The 14,660-nt window shown below is 41.0% G+C and overlaps 1 protein-coding gene across 4 annotated transcripts in view; it reads left to right on the top strand.

Moving 5' to 3' along the window:
* Positions 1-208: 208 nt before the first annotated feature.
* The window catches only part of CRADD (CASP2 and RIPK1 domain containing adaptor with death domain), a 246,985-nt gene continuing 232,533 nt past the window's right edge, over positions 209-14,660 (top strand). Inside the window, exons 1-2 of one of the 4 annotated variants that reach the window (XM_044677418.1) lie at positions 209-509; positions 2,996-3,203. In XM_044677418.1, the coding sequence (XP_044533353.1) occupies positions 209-509; positions 2,996-3,066 (372 nt within the window). In that variant the 3' untranslated portion in view covers positions 3,067-3,203. Of the gene's footprint in view, positions 510-1,419; positions 1,495-2,995; positions 3,204-14,660 lie in introns of those variants that run through there. The other 3 variants (XM_044677419.1, XM_044677417.1, XM_044677416.1) reach the window with 3 other exon arrangements.

The raw sequence follows: 14,660 nt of genomic DNA, 5'->3' as shown, positions 1-14,660 counted from the left end.
GGACAAGGAAATAAGAAGTCAAAATGAAGGTAGAATGAGCTGGAATTCCTGTTGTATGAGAAGCGCAAACTCAGAGAAGTCACGTCCTCCATAGTGTGTGAATTTGATCTGATGTAGCCGATTACACATAATGAGATGTTCTGGCTGTTGAGAGATTGTAAGAACTGGTCTTTCTGAGTCCTTGTGGTTTCTTTCCTTCTCAGGCAAGATGGAGGCCAGAGATAAGCAGGTTCTCCGCTCCCTTCGGCTGGAACTGGGGTCAGAAGTTCTTGTGGATGGACTCATTCTTCAATATCTCTACCAGGAAGGGATCTTGACAGAAAACCATGTTCAGGAAATCAGAGCCCAGTCCACAGGTCTCAGGAAGACCATGATGCTGCTGGATATTTTACCTACACGAGGACCCAAAGCCTTTGACACCTTCCTCGATTCCCTGCAGGAATTTCCCTGGGTGAGGGAGAAGCTGGAGAAATCACGAGAGGAAGCCGTCCAAGAGCCGCCAAGTACAGGTAGGCTCAAAACCGTTTCCATTGAGCAGCTGGAGACGGAAGGCTGGGGGAGCCTGAGAGTGATAAAGAAGCAAGGAGGGCCGAAGGACCATATGGCTTGAGAATATTCTGGGGAGAGAAGCGGGAATTAGGGAGTGCTGAGAGTCTGGCCGGAAATGAAGCTAGAGAATTGTTTTTGAGTTTCTTTCCTCGAGAATTTGGCAAGCCGAGGGGAAGGCTTGCTCTCGTTGCGAAGGCAGGTGGTGTTTTGATGGCTCGGAGCATCTGGAGATGGAGGTTGGAAACCTAGATTATTAGGTGGCTTCATGTGGGTGGTTTCAGGACTCCTGGCTAGCAAAGGCTTATCGGGGGTCAAATCTGTGAGGGAGGAAAGCCCCTCCAGCTGCCCATGGGTAACCACAGCTGTTTCTTGTTCTGGAGACTCATGGAAAACCACAAGTATTTTTAAGGTTGGCATCATTTGTTTGTAAAGGTTGTCTGTCCCAAATTAGCCTTAGTTCTGCTTAGCTGCTTGTGGGTGCTCGCCCTGTTGTCATCCTGCCATCATTCGCACAGTCTCCCAAGAGGGAGGAACAGAGATCTGGATTGTCTCACAAAGAGGAAATCAGAAAATATTTTACATTTATTTCTACATTTGCTTTTCATATAGACGGACTTACATGCATGTATGCATTAGTGATTGCCCTTTGTCCTTGAAAAGGACCAAAATGCCCTCCCTATGTCAGGCTCAGTGCCCCGGGGGTCCTGCCTGGCTGACCAGACCCAGATGAGCTCAGAAAGCTCTAGTACAGCTTGGGCACGAATGGGATGGAGATGTCTCCAAATGCGGCTCTCACAGTTCTTAAGTCTATGTCTACAACTTTGCATGTGCTTTACTGAAGCCTTTTTCTCTCATCACTGCCATTGCCAGGCATCTCCTTCTCTGCACTTCCCCACCTCTACCTCAAATAAGTCTTCCCTTGTAAGAAAGCATATAGGAGTGACCAGGGAGCCCGCGATGGATTTTACGAGCTCACGATGAGTGACGGCATTCGGACATCCGTTAGAAGGGAGTACCCGTCACAGCGCCGCGGCCTCGTGGGAGGAAAGCGGTCCAGTTCTTCCGTTCCCTCGCATCCCACTTATTTCCTAATGATGGGTACTCTGAGGCCCGGGGTGCCTGCTGGCCTCACGGAGAGCTCCCTTTCTGGGGTCTATAAGAGACAGAGGAAAAGGGGCTCCACCCATCCCTTGGGAATGCTTCTCAAGTGATTTCTCTCCCTTGTATGTCCACAGAAGGGATCTTTTGGTTTTGGTGGGGGAGGCTACAGAGCGCTGAGCCGAGGAGTAGGGCAGAGAGAGGGTAGTACCTTACAGGAAAGGTAACAGATTTTTTGGAATGCAGATTGCTTTTAGAATTCCTTACCTAAAGTTGAATTTGTATCATGCATATTCACATAAAGCAAGAAATAGCATCCTTCTTTCTTTCTTTCTTTCTTTCTTTCTTTCTTTCTTTCTTTCTTTCTTTCTTTCTTTCTTTCTTTCTTTCTTTCTTTCTTTCTTTCTTTCCCCTTAACTTCTGTGTATTGGCTCCTTGGTGGAAGAGTGGTAAGGGTAGGCAATGGGGGGCAAGTTACTTGCCCGGGGTCACACAGCTGGGAAGTGTCTGAGGCCGGATTTGAACCTAGGACCTCCCATCTCTAGGCCTGGCTCCCATCTCTAGACCTACCCAGATGCCCACAACTTTCTTTTGAAAGCATAGATCAGTGGTTCCCAAACTTTTTTGGCCTACTGCCCCCTTTCCAGAAAAAAATATTACTTAGTTCCCTGGAAATTAATTTTAAAAAAAATTTTAATAGCAATTAATAGGAAAGATAAATGTACCTGTGGCCATCACTGCTCCCCTGGATCACTGCAGCACCCACCAGGGGGCGGTGGCGCCCACTTTGGAAATCACTGGTATAGATGATACTATGTTAGGGGTTCAGAGTCAACCAGAGAAATAATGGCTGTTTTAAAAATATAGGTAGTTAGATTATGTTTACAGACAGCTTGTATGAAAATGGGGCCATCTTGTGTTCTCATTCTGCCCAAAGGACCGGGGAAAAAGAGAAGCCATTTTGGCTAACCAGTGGAGTCAAGCCAACTGGGTGAGAAGGGAAAAAAGGCATGGAGCAAACAAACAGAGACAAGCTAGATGAGGAGGGAGGCATTCCTGCTGTCCTCTTATACGTTTCAAAAAGGAATGTTTTTGCCAAGGGCTGTTGATTTTTCAGAGTGGTCAGTGGAGATAGTAGGCAGCCCCAAAGGAAGACTGGCTATTGATTAACTTGACCCGTCTTGGTAGTATTGCCACAGAAAGTAGCATTCTATAGAAAGGCGGCTGCGTGTGTACATATACGCACTTGATACGTTTCCATGGCAAGAAATTGGTTTCATCCAGCACGGCTTGGGACAATTTACAGCTGCTCATAAGTGTTAGTATTTATTTATTTTTTTTTTTTGAGGGGGAAGAATGGAAGAAATGACTAGTTGGGAGAGCAGAGACTTCTTGTTCAGACCTGAAAATGGAAGATGATCTTTTACAAATAAACCATTTGATGGAAAATTGTGATCTTAGAGACCACACTACTCTGAGTTCTAAGGGCAGGGCTTTGCCATCTTCAGGAGCCTGCTTTCTTGGGGATAGTTGGGACTCAAAGAATTTTTTTCCTCTTTGGAACATACATACATATTTATTTGGAATATAAATTCTAATATATAAATATATTCTCTCTATGTAGACAAATTATATATTTGGAATATATGTTCTAATGTATAAAATATATAAAAAATATATGCCATATAATATATTTGGAATATAGTCTAATATATGAATACATTCTAAATATTATAATTATATATTTGGAATATGTTTTCTAATATATGAATATATATATTCCACATATGTACATTATATATAAAGATGTATCCTCCATTACCAACATGTTTAGTCAAGCAAAATAAAATTTCACATTGTTCCTATCTAAAAAAAGACACTTCAGTCAGCACTCATTGTCCATCACCTTTCTAAACAGAGGTGCATCACATGCTTTTCCATGGGGCCTTGATTAATTGGAAAGCAGGAAATCATTTTTGGAGCAAAGATGGTTAGCTGCCTTCTGTCTTGTAAGGGGCTAGAGGTTATTTCCTAGGACTTTGATGGCTCCTACTTAAAAAACTGCCATTACAAGATTTTAAGATCGTTTATTTTATTTTACATTTTATTTTATTTTACATTTTATTTTACATTTTATTTTATTTTATTTTATTTTATTTTATTTTATTTTTTAAACCCTTACCTTCTGTCTTGGAATTGACACTAAGTGTTGCTTCCAAAGCAGAAGAGTGGTAAGGACTAGGCAATTGGACTAATTAAGTGACTTGCTCAGGGTCACACAGCTAGGAAGTATCTGAGACCAGATTTGTACTTAGGACCTCCCATCTCTAGGCCTGACTCTCACTCCACTGAGCCACTTGCTGCCCCCTAAGATAGTTTATTTATATGTTAAAAGAATGTTTGGGCTCTGAGGGTCCAGATAATTGGAAGATGCCATGCCCTTTTATATATATTTGTCCAGCCCCATCTTTATTCTCTCCGGTAGAAAGAACACAGGCTTCGTATGCTGAAGAGCCAAGTTTGAATCTTAGCCCAGCTCTTCAGTGAGCTGTGTGACCTCAAGTAAGGCACTTAACAGTCTGGGCCACAATTTCTTTACATGTAAAATGGAGAGGTTGGACTCTTCCCATTCTCCATCTATGGCCCTGTGATTCTGAGATCATTCAACTGTCCAGATGTGGTGATCTCTTTTTGGAAGGGCTTCTTGGCCAGTCATGTGTTTTCTTTTTGATCCAGTAGATTCTCTCCTAGAATGAACCCTAGCTCTTTTATTAGGACAAGAAAGTTGGGATTTTGGTTTGTTATTCCTCTGACATTTAAATTTCAGAATTTTTTTTCCATCATAAGTTCCGAGCTAGTTCAGAGGCCTTATTTGGAGATAGCATTTATTCAGTTTTTCAATGTTTTCCAGTTTGGGTCTATTATTATTTTGTGTGGTGTATGGGCTGTATCTAGGTTCAGAGTCTAAAAATAACCAAAGATTGTATTTAAAATGCCCCCAGGAGACGATCTTTTGTTGCCAGAATTGACTAGATCCTGTTCTTATTGGCAAGTCCTAATATTTGCCAAACTCTTGACCTTAATTATCTCCATAAAATATTATTTCCTTGGGATGGACTCAATTTGTGTGTGTGTGTGTGTGTGTGTGTGTGTTTGTGTGTGTGTGTGTGTGTGTGTGTTGCTGTTATTTAGTCTTTTCAGTCATGACACATTCTTCATGACCCCATTTGGAATTTTCTTGGTAAAGATATTGGAACGGTTTGCCATTTCCTCTTCCAGCACATTTGACAGATGAGGAAACTGAGGCAGAGGATTGCGTGACTGGCCCGGGTCCCACAGCTAGAATGTGTCTGAGACCAGATTTGAACTCAAGAAGATAAGACTTCCTGACTCCAGGCCTGACACGATTCGCTGCCCTCCCTTGATACTCCAGCCTCAGTGCTCTCGGCCCCGCAGATCACCCCGTCTTCCCCATCACTTGTGTCTACGGTTCGTGTGGTCCTCTCTAACCATAAGCTCCCATCTCTGTGAAGAGGGGCAGGACGCATGTTGTCTCAGCTTTCCTTTTGTGCTAAGCTCGGCACATTCCTGTGTTTCGTTTCCCCCCATTTCCATTATTCTAGTAACCGTGTATATGGTTTTTCTGGTCCTGCTCATTTCATTCCACATCGATTCATCCCAGCCTTCCCAGGCTGCTCCCAGTTGTTAACATTCACCCCCTGTTGGTGCAGAAACGTCCCATCGTGTTCATGCTCCACAGTTTCTGAGAACGACATGCTTTCTGGTTCTTGCTGCCACAGAAGAGTGCTTCCACGAAGATGCTGCATGTACCTAAGCTTTCTGATCGTGACCCAATGGGGCATATGCTTAGTGGCAGGGTGTCTGGGTCAGAGGTTATGTGCCCTTTTTAAGCAGAAACCCCAGTTGTGCTTCAGAATGTCAAACACTCCTTTTAACTAAGTACCAGAATTCGAACTCAGGTCCCCTGACTCCATATTTTCATTTCCATTCCTCTCCAATCTGCATTTCTCCCCAATAATGTGATCCTGAATAAGTCACTACCCGTCTTCTACCTCAGTTTCCCTATCTGGAAAATGGATATAATAATAGCACCTGCTTCCCAGGGTTGCTGTCAGGATCAAATGAGATAATATTTGTAAAGTTCTTTGCAAACCTTAAAGCACTCTAGAGATTTGAGGTTTTATCAGTCTCCATCATCCCCATCAAGTCATTTGCCATACTCAAACAGGTGATCAAGTGTTAGCAACAGGACCCAAGTTGAGTGTTCTTTACATGGTACCACCAGGATCTGGGAAAACAAAAGAATAATAATATATTGCAGAACAAAAGAACCTTCCTTTAGATAAAACTTAACTTTCATTCCTGGATTGCATATTTCAGTTTAGTGCTATTAAAAATTTTTTTTAACCCCTACCTTCTGTCATGGTAGCAATTCTTAAAAATACATATATTTTTAATTTAATTTTTAAAATTAAAAAATTTTACCAATTACATATTATAACAAATTTCCACATAAGTTTTCTGAAGTTATATGATTCAAATTGTTTCCCCCACTTCCCTGAGCTGGCCAACAACTTGATCTGAGTTATTTAGTATCAACTCTAAGACAGAGGACAAGGACAAAGCAAAATGGGGTTAAGCGACTTGCCCAGGGTCACACAGCTAAGAAGTATCTGAGACCTGATTTGAACCCAAGTCCTCCCAACTTCAAGCCTGGCTCTCTATCCATTGTGCTACCTAACTGAACCCCCAATGCTATTTTTTTTGATGGTGGAAATTTCAGAAATCTGTAATCCTATAGTTTTTTTATGCAAAAATAAGAGTTTTCCATCTTTTTATTTTTCAAAGCAAAAACAAGAAATTCTTTAGCTAACTCTGTTTGATATAATATGGTATGCTCCTTAATCCCACTAACATTTTGGAGGCTCAGCAGATTGTCTCATTCTGGGATGGCTTTCTAATTTGATCAGAGGGATTCAGAATTGGATTTCAGGTTACCAAGATACACAACAAGTGAAAATCTATTTGTCAGAGTCCTTGGGCAATGAACATGGAATGGGGATTTGGCAGCAGTCTTCTTAACACCTTCAACTCTGCTGGCATTTGTAAATCTGGTGTTTTTATAGCCTTTGAACTAGTCTAGAAGACCAGCATGAGATTGGTTTTCAGTGACTCTTAGGAGATATCCATAATCAGGCCATTAAATGTTTCCCAACAGCTGATGTAACTTAGAAGGAAAAAAATGACATAAGCCCAAGAAATACCAGATTATTCCGGGAATCTTCACTTATAGCCTGCTTGTGCTACATATACTGCCCATCTGGCAGATGTATTCTACTGGACAATGCTGGTCGAGTTTCCATTTTCTCCACCCAACAAATATGCTGCCTTATCACAGCTTTAACATCTTGAGTTCTTTGTACCAGGCCAATCCAGTAGTAATTTAGGAAGAATTTGTGATATTCATTACTAGCCTTTCTGTGAGCAGGAATGAAACCCATAAAACTCTTTTTATTAGAAAGCATTCTATTAGTAATCATAGGATCATAGACCTAAGGCTGGAGGGGACTTCAGAAGCCATCTATTTCACTTTTTCATTTTATAGATGAGAAATCCAAGGCCAAGAGAGGTGATGGGATTGGTCCAACATCATATAGGTAGCAGATTTTAGAAATAGCATTTGAACCAAGGTATTATGACTCCAGAGACAGTGTTCTCTCCTTTGTGATGCACTGATATGCATATGATGGGGGCAGCTGGGGAGCATAGTGGATATGCCTGGAGTTGGGAGGTCCTGGGTTCAAATCTGACCTCAGACACTTCCTAGCTATGTGACCCTAGGCAAGTCACTTAACCCCCATTGCCTAGCTCATACCTTTTTTCTACCTTAGCACCAATAAGGAAGGTAAGGGTTTAAAAAAATAGTAATCATTGCTTCTCTTTATTTAGTGCTTTAAGGCTTATAAAGAGCTTTTCTTACAAGACTGAGAGGTAGGCAAGGCAAGTATTATTATGCCTATTTGACAGATGAAGAAACTTGTGGAAATGAATTAAGTGACATGCCAATAAATATTTCAACCAGAGCCCAGATCTCTGGAGCCTGACATATAGAGTTCTAGAGGCTTGATTAAGTAGTGGGTATCATATTAAAGTAGAAGCATCGCCATCATCAATGGAAAATTGAGATTTTTAGGAGATGAGAAAGTGGGCATGTGATCCCATATTTGCCAATGCCTTTCAGCCTCCTTTTGGTGGTTATTAAAAGCAGAATATTATATCTTTTTTATTCTTTAGAGATCTTTCTCTTTTCGAATTTTCCTGAGGATTGATTCCTTGGGTGCCTTCAAAACGGCATCACTTTTTCCCAAAGACTCCTCTTCCTGAGTTCAAATCTGGCCTCAGACATATACTGGCTATGTGCTCTCAGAATGATTGCATTTTTTCTGTATCAAGTCAGCTCTAGTCACTTCATCTTATTAACAACTATTTTGAGGACAGCAAGATGACTCAGTGAAAGGTCTTGAGTTCAAATGTGACCTCAGATACTTCCTAACTGTATGACCTTGGACAAGGCACATAACTCCCATTGCCTAGCCCTTACAACTCTTCTGTCTTGGAACCAGTACTTAGTATTGATTCCAAGATGGAAGGTAAGGTTTTAAAAAAAAAAAGAATCATTTTGACTTGCATCCTTATTGGCTAGAGAGGTAGTAAAATTCTAGCACTATAGTTCCACTGTTAGGCTTGGGAGAGCAAATCCCTACTTAAAAACTCCAAAACACCCCAACCCTGTTGCATTGATTCCATTTCATCTTTGGTGATCGTCCTTCCTCTCGGTTTCATCTGGAGATAAGACACCGTCAGGATAATTTGCTTTGTTCAGAGCTCATGTCAAACTCTCTGTAGACTTGTTTTACCCATAATTCATTTTGACTCTCAAGTGAGCAACCTTTCATCCTCCTCCTCTGCCGTGTTTTTCAGACATCCTTGTACTCTGACCAGGTATTGCCCTTGGCTGCCATGGCTTTCCACTTGGCAGGGAGATTGGCCGTTTCTGGACTCGTTTTCTCTCCTCATTGTGATGACTGTTTTTCATCAGTTAAACCTCTCTAGGAAATTGTAATACAGTTCATGTATTTTCTTTTATCCATTTTCCATTTTTTTTTGGAGTCCACAGTTTATTTAACCAGGCCGATTTGGAATTAGTTTAATGGCAAACAGTCCCTTCTTCTCATCTTTATTCGTTTCTTCTAATATGATGTTTACTTTGACCTTTGTGCTCACCACCCAATACTATGGTTGTATGGAGAAAGCTGATTTAGAAATCATTGTGTTGTTCCTAGCAAGTTGCTTCCTGGCCTTTGAGATTTAGTCAGTTTTAATTTTTGCCTACCCTATTTTCTCTTGTACTTTCCAATTCTATACCTGATAAAACTGTACATTGCCTACACTAGGGAGGCATCAGACTAGTCTATGAGTCTTTGGCATCTTTCATTCCTTGATCTCACACCATAATTTCTGACATAGTTTTTGCTGCAATCTGTGCCTACTTTGGGGTGGCTAGGTGGCGCCATAATGCATAGAATAGTGGGCTGGGAATTGGGAAGATTCTTCCTGAGTTCAAATCTGCCCTCAGACATTTACTGGTTATGTGACCCAGGAAAAGCCATTTAACCTCATTTGCCTCAGTTTCCTCATCTGTCAAATGAGCTCAAGAAGAAAATAGCCAACCACTCCAATCTCTTTGCCAAGAAAATCCCGAATGAGGTCACAGAATCAGATGTGACTGAAAATGACTGAACAACCTACTTTGGCACTAAATTTGCCTTTGACTTTGGAGAATTTTGTCATGTTCTTAATACAATCTTAGTCTCCCCAAATGGCTGTTGGTTACTATGATGACTTATTACTTCCATGTTTTTGAGGAGGACCCCAGTTTTTGAAATTCAATTTCATTTCGTCCCCTAGTACTAATTTTTCCCAAATAACTGGCATATCTTTTGTATATATCTTAAGCCTAGTTTTATATATACATATGGTCTACCCAATAGAATGCAAGCTCTTCAAAGGTAGAGACTTTCATTTTTGCCTTTGTAGCTCTAGTGCCTTACCAATGCTTATTGTTGATTGGTTGATCATTGGGACTTCTAAATGACAAATTATTTTTCAGATCTCTCCCTCTCCCCTGTGACTTAAAATTTACACCCGAAAATGTTCTGTCATTGGGACCTTTGAGTCTCTTCTTAAACTTTTCTATCTATCATTACTTTTTCTACAGGTTTCCATGGGGAAAAAGTATGGTGAACTCTTTATAATTCTATATATGTAGATACATGCAAGTTTTTCAGTCAGAATATTATTGGGGAGGCAGCTGGGCGGCTCAGGATTGAGAGTCAGGCCCAGAGATGGAAAGCCCTGGGTTCAAATCTGACCTCAGACACTTCCTAGCTGGGTGACCCTGGGCAAGTCACTTAACCCCCATTGCCTACCCTTACCACTCTTCTGCCTTGGAACCAATACACAGTATTGATTCCAAGAGAGAAGGTTTTTAAAAAAATAATAAAAAAAGAATATTATTAGGTGTGCGGGTGTGTGGATTTGATCCTTTTATTTAATGAAGAGATTGCAAATGTATGATTAGAATTTGCTCCCCAGAAACTCTCTTTCCCAGTTTCCCATGTTTTTTTCTCAAGTTACATACTAACATAGGAAGGATATAAGTTTTGCGTAGCCATGCCTCTCTTTCTTTTCCCACAAATGTGGTTGGGAAAGCTGCCTTTACTCAGGCTTTTACTTTTGTCCTTTCATTTATTTTACTTCAAGTGATTATTAATAAATCTTATAAAATATGATACTTGTAGTTATTGGATAGCAATTTGAATCTTACACAAGGAACCCCAAATATAATACACCCTCTAATACAGGTTATGCTAAATTTCTACTGGAGAGTCACTTGGTAATAACCCGTAAGACAAGTTTCCCCATTTTGGCTTGATTTGAAACAGAATTCGGGCCCAGATTCCTCTTGGTAACACCTAGCTGTGTGACCTTTGGCAAATCCTTTAAGCTCTTCATAAACTGGGATGAAATTTGCACTTATCTATGGTGCAGAAGCAAAAGATCTAATGTCTGTAAATCATAACATGACAGAAATAAATGTTTCTTTTTCTGCCAATGATAGCAATGGACACTCATAGACAGCTGGTACCCAGTGGATGGAGTACTGAGTCTATAGTCAGGAACACCCGAGTTCAAATCTAGCCTCAGATACTAACTGGGTGACCTTGAGCAAGTCACTTAACCACTGCCTGCCTCAGTTTCTTCAACTGTAAAATGAGGATAATAATAGCATTGACTTCTCAGGGTTGTCATGAGACATTTGTAAAGTGCTCAGTACAGTGCTGATAACGTAATAGGGAATCATAAACACTTCTTCCCTTTCCTTTCCCCTTTGTGGTCTGGCCCCCTTTGGCAGTTGACATTTGAAGGTATGAAGAAAATTTCAGATCTGTGTTTGCATACTTGAAAATTATAAATATCTTTCTCCTTTGTTAAAGGTAATGATTCGATTTCAGTAGTATGACGTGAACTTTATACCCCCCCATTTGCCCCCTCCCTTTTTTTTAAGTCCTTACTTTCTGTCTTAGTGACAACTCTAAGACAGAAGATCTAGGGCTAGGCAAACAGGGTCAAGTGACTTGCCCAGAGTTACACTACTAGGAATTTTCTGAGGTCAAATTTGAACCTCAATCCTCCCAACTGTATCCACTGTGCCACCTAGCTACCCCCAGTGCCCCCTTTTTTCTTGTCCTTTTTCTATTTTCACAAAATCACTATTATTTGCAGAAGCATTTGCATGAACTTTTGGCCATGCTCTTTGAGAGTAGAGATTGTTTTATTTTTTGCATTCATGTCTCCAATGCCTAGAACTTATAATAGGCTGCTTGAATAATGCTTAATGATTGATTGAATGGTCATGCATTTAATAGCGCAAAGAGGATCTCAGTAAATTCTATTTTCCTTCATTGTGCCCACTAATGAATAGAATCTTAGTCTCCAGAAATGAATGTGGGTGACTAAGATGACTAACTAGCTCCATAGTTTTGAGAAGGACCCCAATTTTTGAAATTTTAATGAAAAGCTTAAAGGGATCTACTACTTAGAGTGGAAAGAGGACAGACTTTGGTGTTAGGAGACCTGGGGTCAGAGCCTTGTGCTGACCCTTAGAGCTTTGGGCAAAATTTTTATATCAGCTCTGCAAAATGAGGAAATTAAGTCAGATAGCCTCTTTGACCCCCTCTGGCTGGAGACCTATGATTCCCTGTACTACCTTAGCCCTGGAGAAACCGAGATGAAAAGAAAACAGTTCCTGTCTCTAGGAGGCTTCTATTCTCCTGTCCATTAGAGACTGAGAATTTTCCATGCATCCAGTGTGATTTACCACAAAATAAATCCTTATGCATTTCCTGGCATTAAAATCTCTGTGTGTATTAAAAAAGATTTAAGAGCTTTTATTTATTATACTTGCATCTATTTTTCTTACAACCTTAATAGTTGAAGTGTGGCATCATGGAAAGAACATTTAATCTAAAATCTGAGGACCTGGATTTAAGTTTCACCTCTGATACTTACTAACTGGGTGCCCTTGGGTAAGTCACTTAACTTCCTTGGGTTTCAGTTCCCTGATTTATCTAATGAGGGGGTTGGATGAAGGAACTTCTGGTTGAGGTTTCTTTCAGCTCCACACATAGGTATTCTGGGATGGGGCCATGGATAGAGCACAGGATTTGGACCCAGGAAGACCTGAGTTCTAATCTTGTCCTAGCCACTGACTAGCTGTGTGACTTAACCTGGGCAAGTCACTTAACTTCTATCTGCCCCAACAGTCAAATGGGGATAATCATAACACTGCCTTCCCAAGGGTTATCAATAGGACACAAATGAAATAATAATTGTAAAGTGCGTATAGTACAGTACCTGACAGAGTAGGTGCTTAATAAGTGCTTATTTTCATATTCTTTTCTGTAAAATGGGAATGATAAAACAACCTACCTTACAAGGTTGTTGTGAGAATCAATTGAGTTAGCACATGTGAAGTGCTTTGTAAAACCTCACAATACTATTTAAATGATGCTGCTGCAGTCTTATGCCCTTTGCTACCCTCTGCCTTGGCTCTGGAGAGGATCTCTCCTTCGGGAGGATGGAAGTAGGAGACCAGTGGTGTCAGTAACAATGGTAACAAGTGTGGAGGAGGGAGAGTGATGGCACAAACTCAGAGAATGCTCAGAGTTCTTTCTAGTGCAGAATTTGGCCTCCTCATCAGGAGACTGACTGATTTTTATCTAGAACTTTGCTTATTTAAATAAGTCTCTCTTCTCCCTCTGATGTGAAATGGAATCGTGCTTTGATTCTGTCCAGATCCCAGCAATGTAGCTTTTGATGTCCTGTTGCATTCTCCCTGTTTTTTTTTTCTTTCAAGTGGGAAGATCATTTCCCAGGGACCTTAGGCAGATACAAGGATGAGATTTTCATGAAAATATTTGGTCTTGCAATTTTAATTGTTTAAGAGGGGATTATGACAGCTGTGGCCTGCATTTTACAAGGTTTTTTTCCCTTTTTTTTTTTCTTGTTGCCTCCTACAAGGGCACCAAAAAGGAATGGCAGAAGTCTTTTATTGAATATTTATGGGACTGATGAAATACTGCATCTGTTGGCAGTTAATTTCAGCGCTTTCTAGGAACGGCAAGCCATGTGACATATTTCTGCACAGCGGGAGTGCCGCCATCTCTCTTTTTGAAATGGACATTTAAAATTCTTTTCTCACTTATGGAGAAATTCTTTTTTTGGGAGGAGGGAAAGGAGTGGAGAAGGGAAGTCTGCATTTAAAGAGCGTCCTGTGTTTCTTGAATGTTCTTCATGTTTTCATAGATTGTTGCTTAAGAGCAATGCCAGAATTCCATGCTATGCCATATGGTGAGTCTACTGCTGGGATTCAAGTCCACTAGTTTGAACAGGATAGATGCTGATGGAAGGGGAAGCTGAACACTTCAGCTTCTAGGGTGTGGTCTTTTGTTTGGAGAAAGCTGGGAGATACCAGCCCCATGGAAAGAGGCTCCTCACTAAGAGGAGAACCAAGAGACTTTTTCCATCTGGGTCTCAGTGCCTGGCGCTGCCTCCAAGATGCCTCTTGAAGACCAGTCAGAGGAAAGGAGGACTCTTTTTGGAGGAGCTCCCCTCCTTTCTTTAGTCTGTGTAAAGGGACCTGACAGGTGTGACCTTTCCTTGTTTGCCCATTTCCCATATTTTTTCAAAGAGCAATGGAGAATAGGAGAGGGATTTACCTTTCTTACTTCCTCTTACCACATCAACTAAACAATAGTTCAATGCAACTATAAGGAGAATCTCATGATGTTCTTGTCCAGGAGATTTGAGAAGGGAATTCTTAGTATCAGAAGGTCTTAGCTCTAAAGCTAGAAAGGATCTCAGAGGCCATCTAATTAAATTCATTCCTTTCACTGATAAGGAAACTGTTAACCCCTCTTGTCTAAGGTCACAAAGGTAGGAAATAACAGAGGTGGGATCTGAATCTTTGTCTTCCCATTCTAGTGTGAGTCTGTCTTGAGCTCATAGTCTTTGCGTTCTGGATGGTGGCTGCCATTCTATCTCCTTTTCAGGTCATAGGTTAGAGAAGTAGAAGCTCTCAGAGTGGACATTTCCTGCCCAAGGTTTACCTTTATCCAAGGAATTGACAGAGCTCAGAATCATGAGGTTGGAGTAGGCATGTGTCTGAGAATAGACATCCTGAAAGCAGACTTTTCCAACCTCAAGGGTAACCTTGTGTCTCTCCCAAGTACCTAGAGGGAGAAGTCTTTGGCAGTGTGTTTCTTAAAGGAAAGAAGGAAGGAAGGAAGGAAGGAAGGAAGGAAGGAAGGAAGGAAGGAAGGAAGAAAGGAAGGAAGGAAGGAAGGAAGGAAGGAAGGAAGGAAGGAAAG

This window comes from Gracilinanus agilis, chromosome 5 (assembly GCF_016433145.1).
Source record: "Gracilinanus agilis isolate LMUSP501 chromosome 5, AgileGrace, whole genome shotgun sequence".
NCBI classification, from domain to species: domain Eukaryota; kingdom Metazoa; phylum Chordata; class Mammalia; order Didelphimorphia; family Didelphidae; genus Gracilinanus; species Gracilinanus agilis.
Note: the sequence above shows the minus strand (reverse complement) of the source record. Positions and strands in the feature narration are given on the sequence as shown.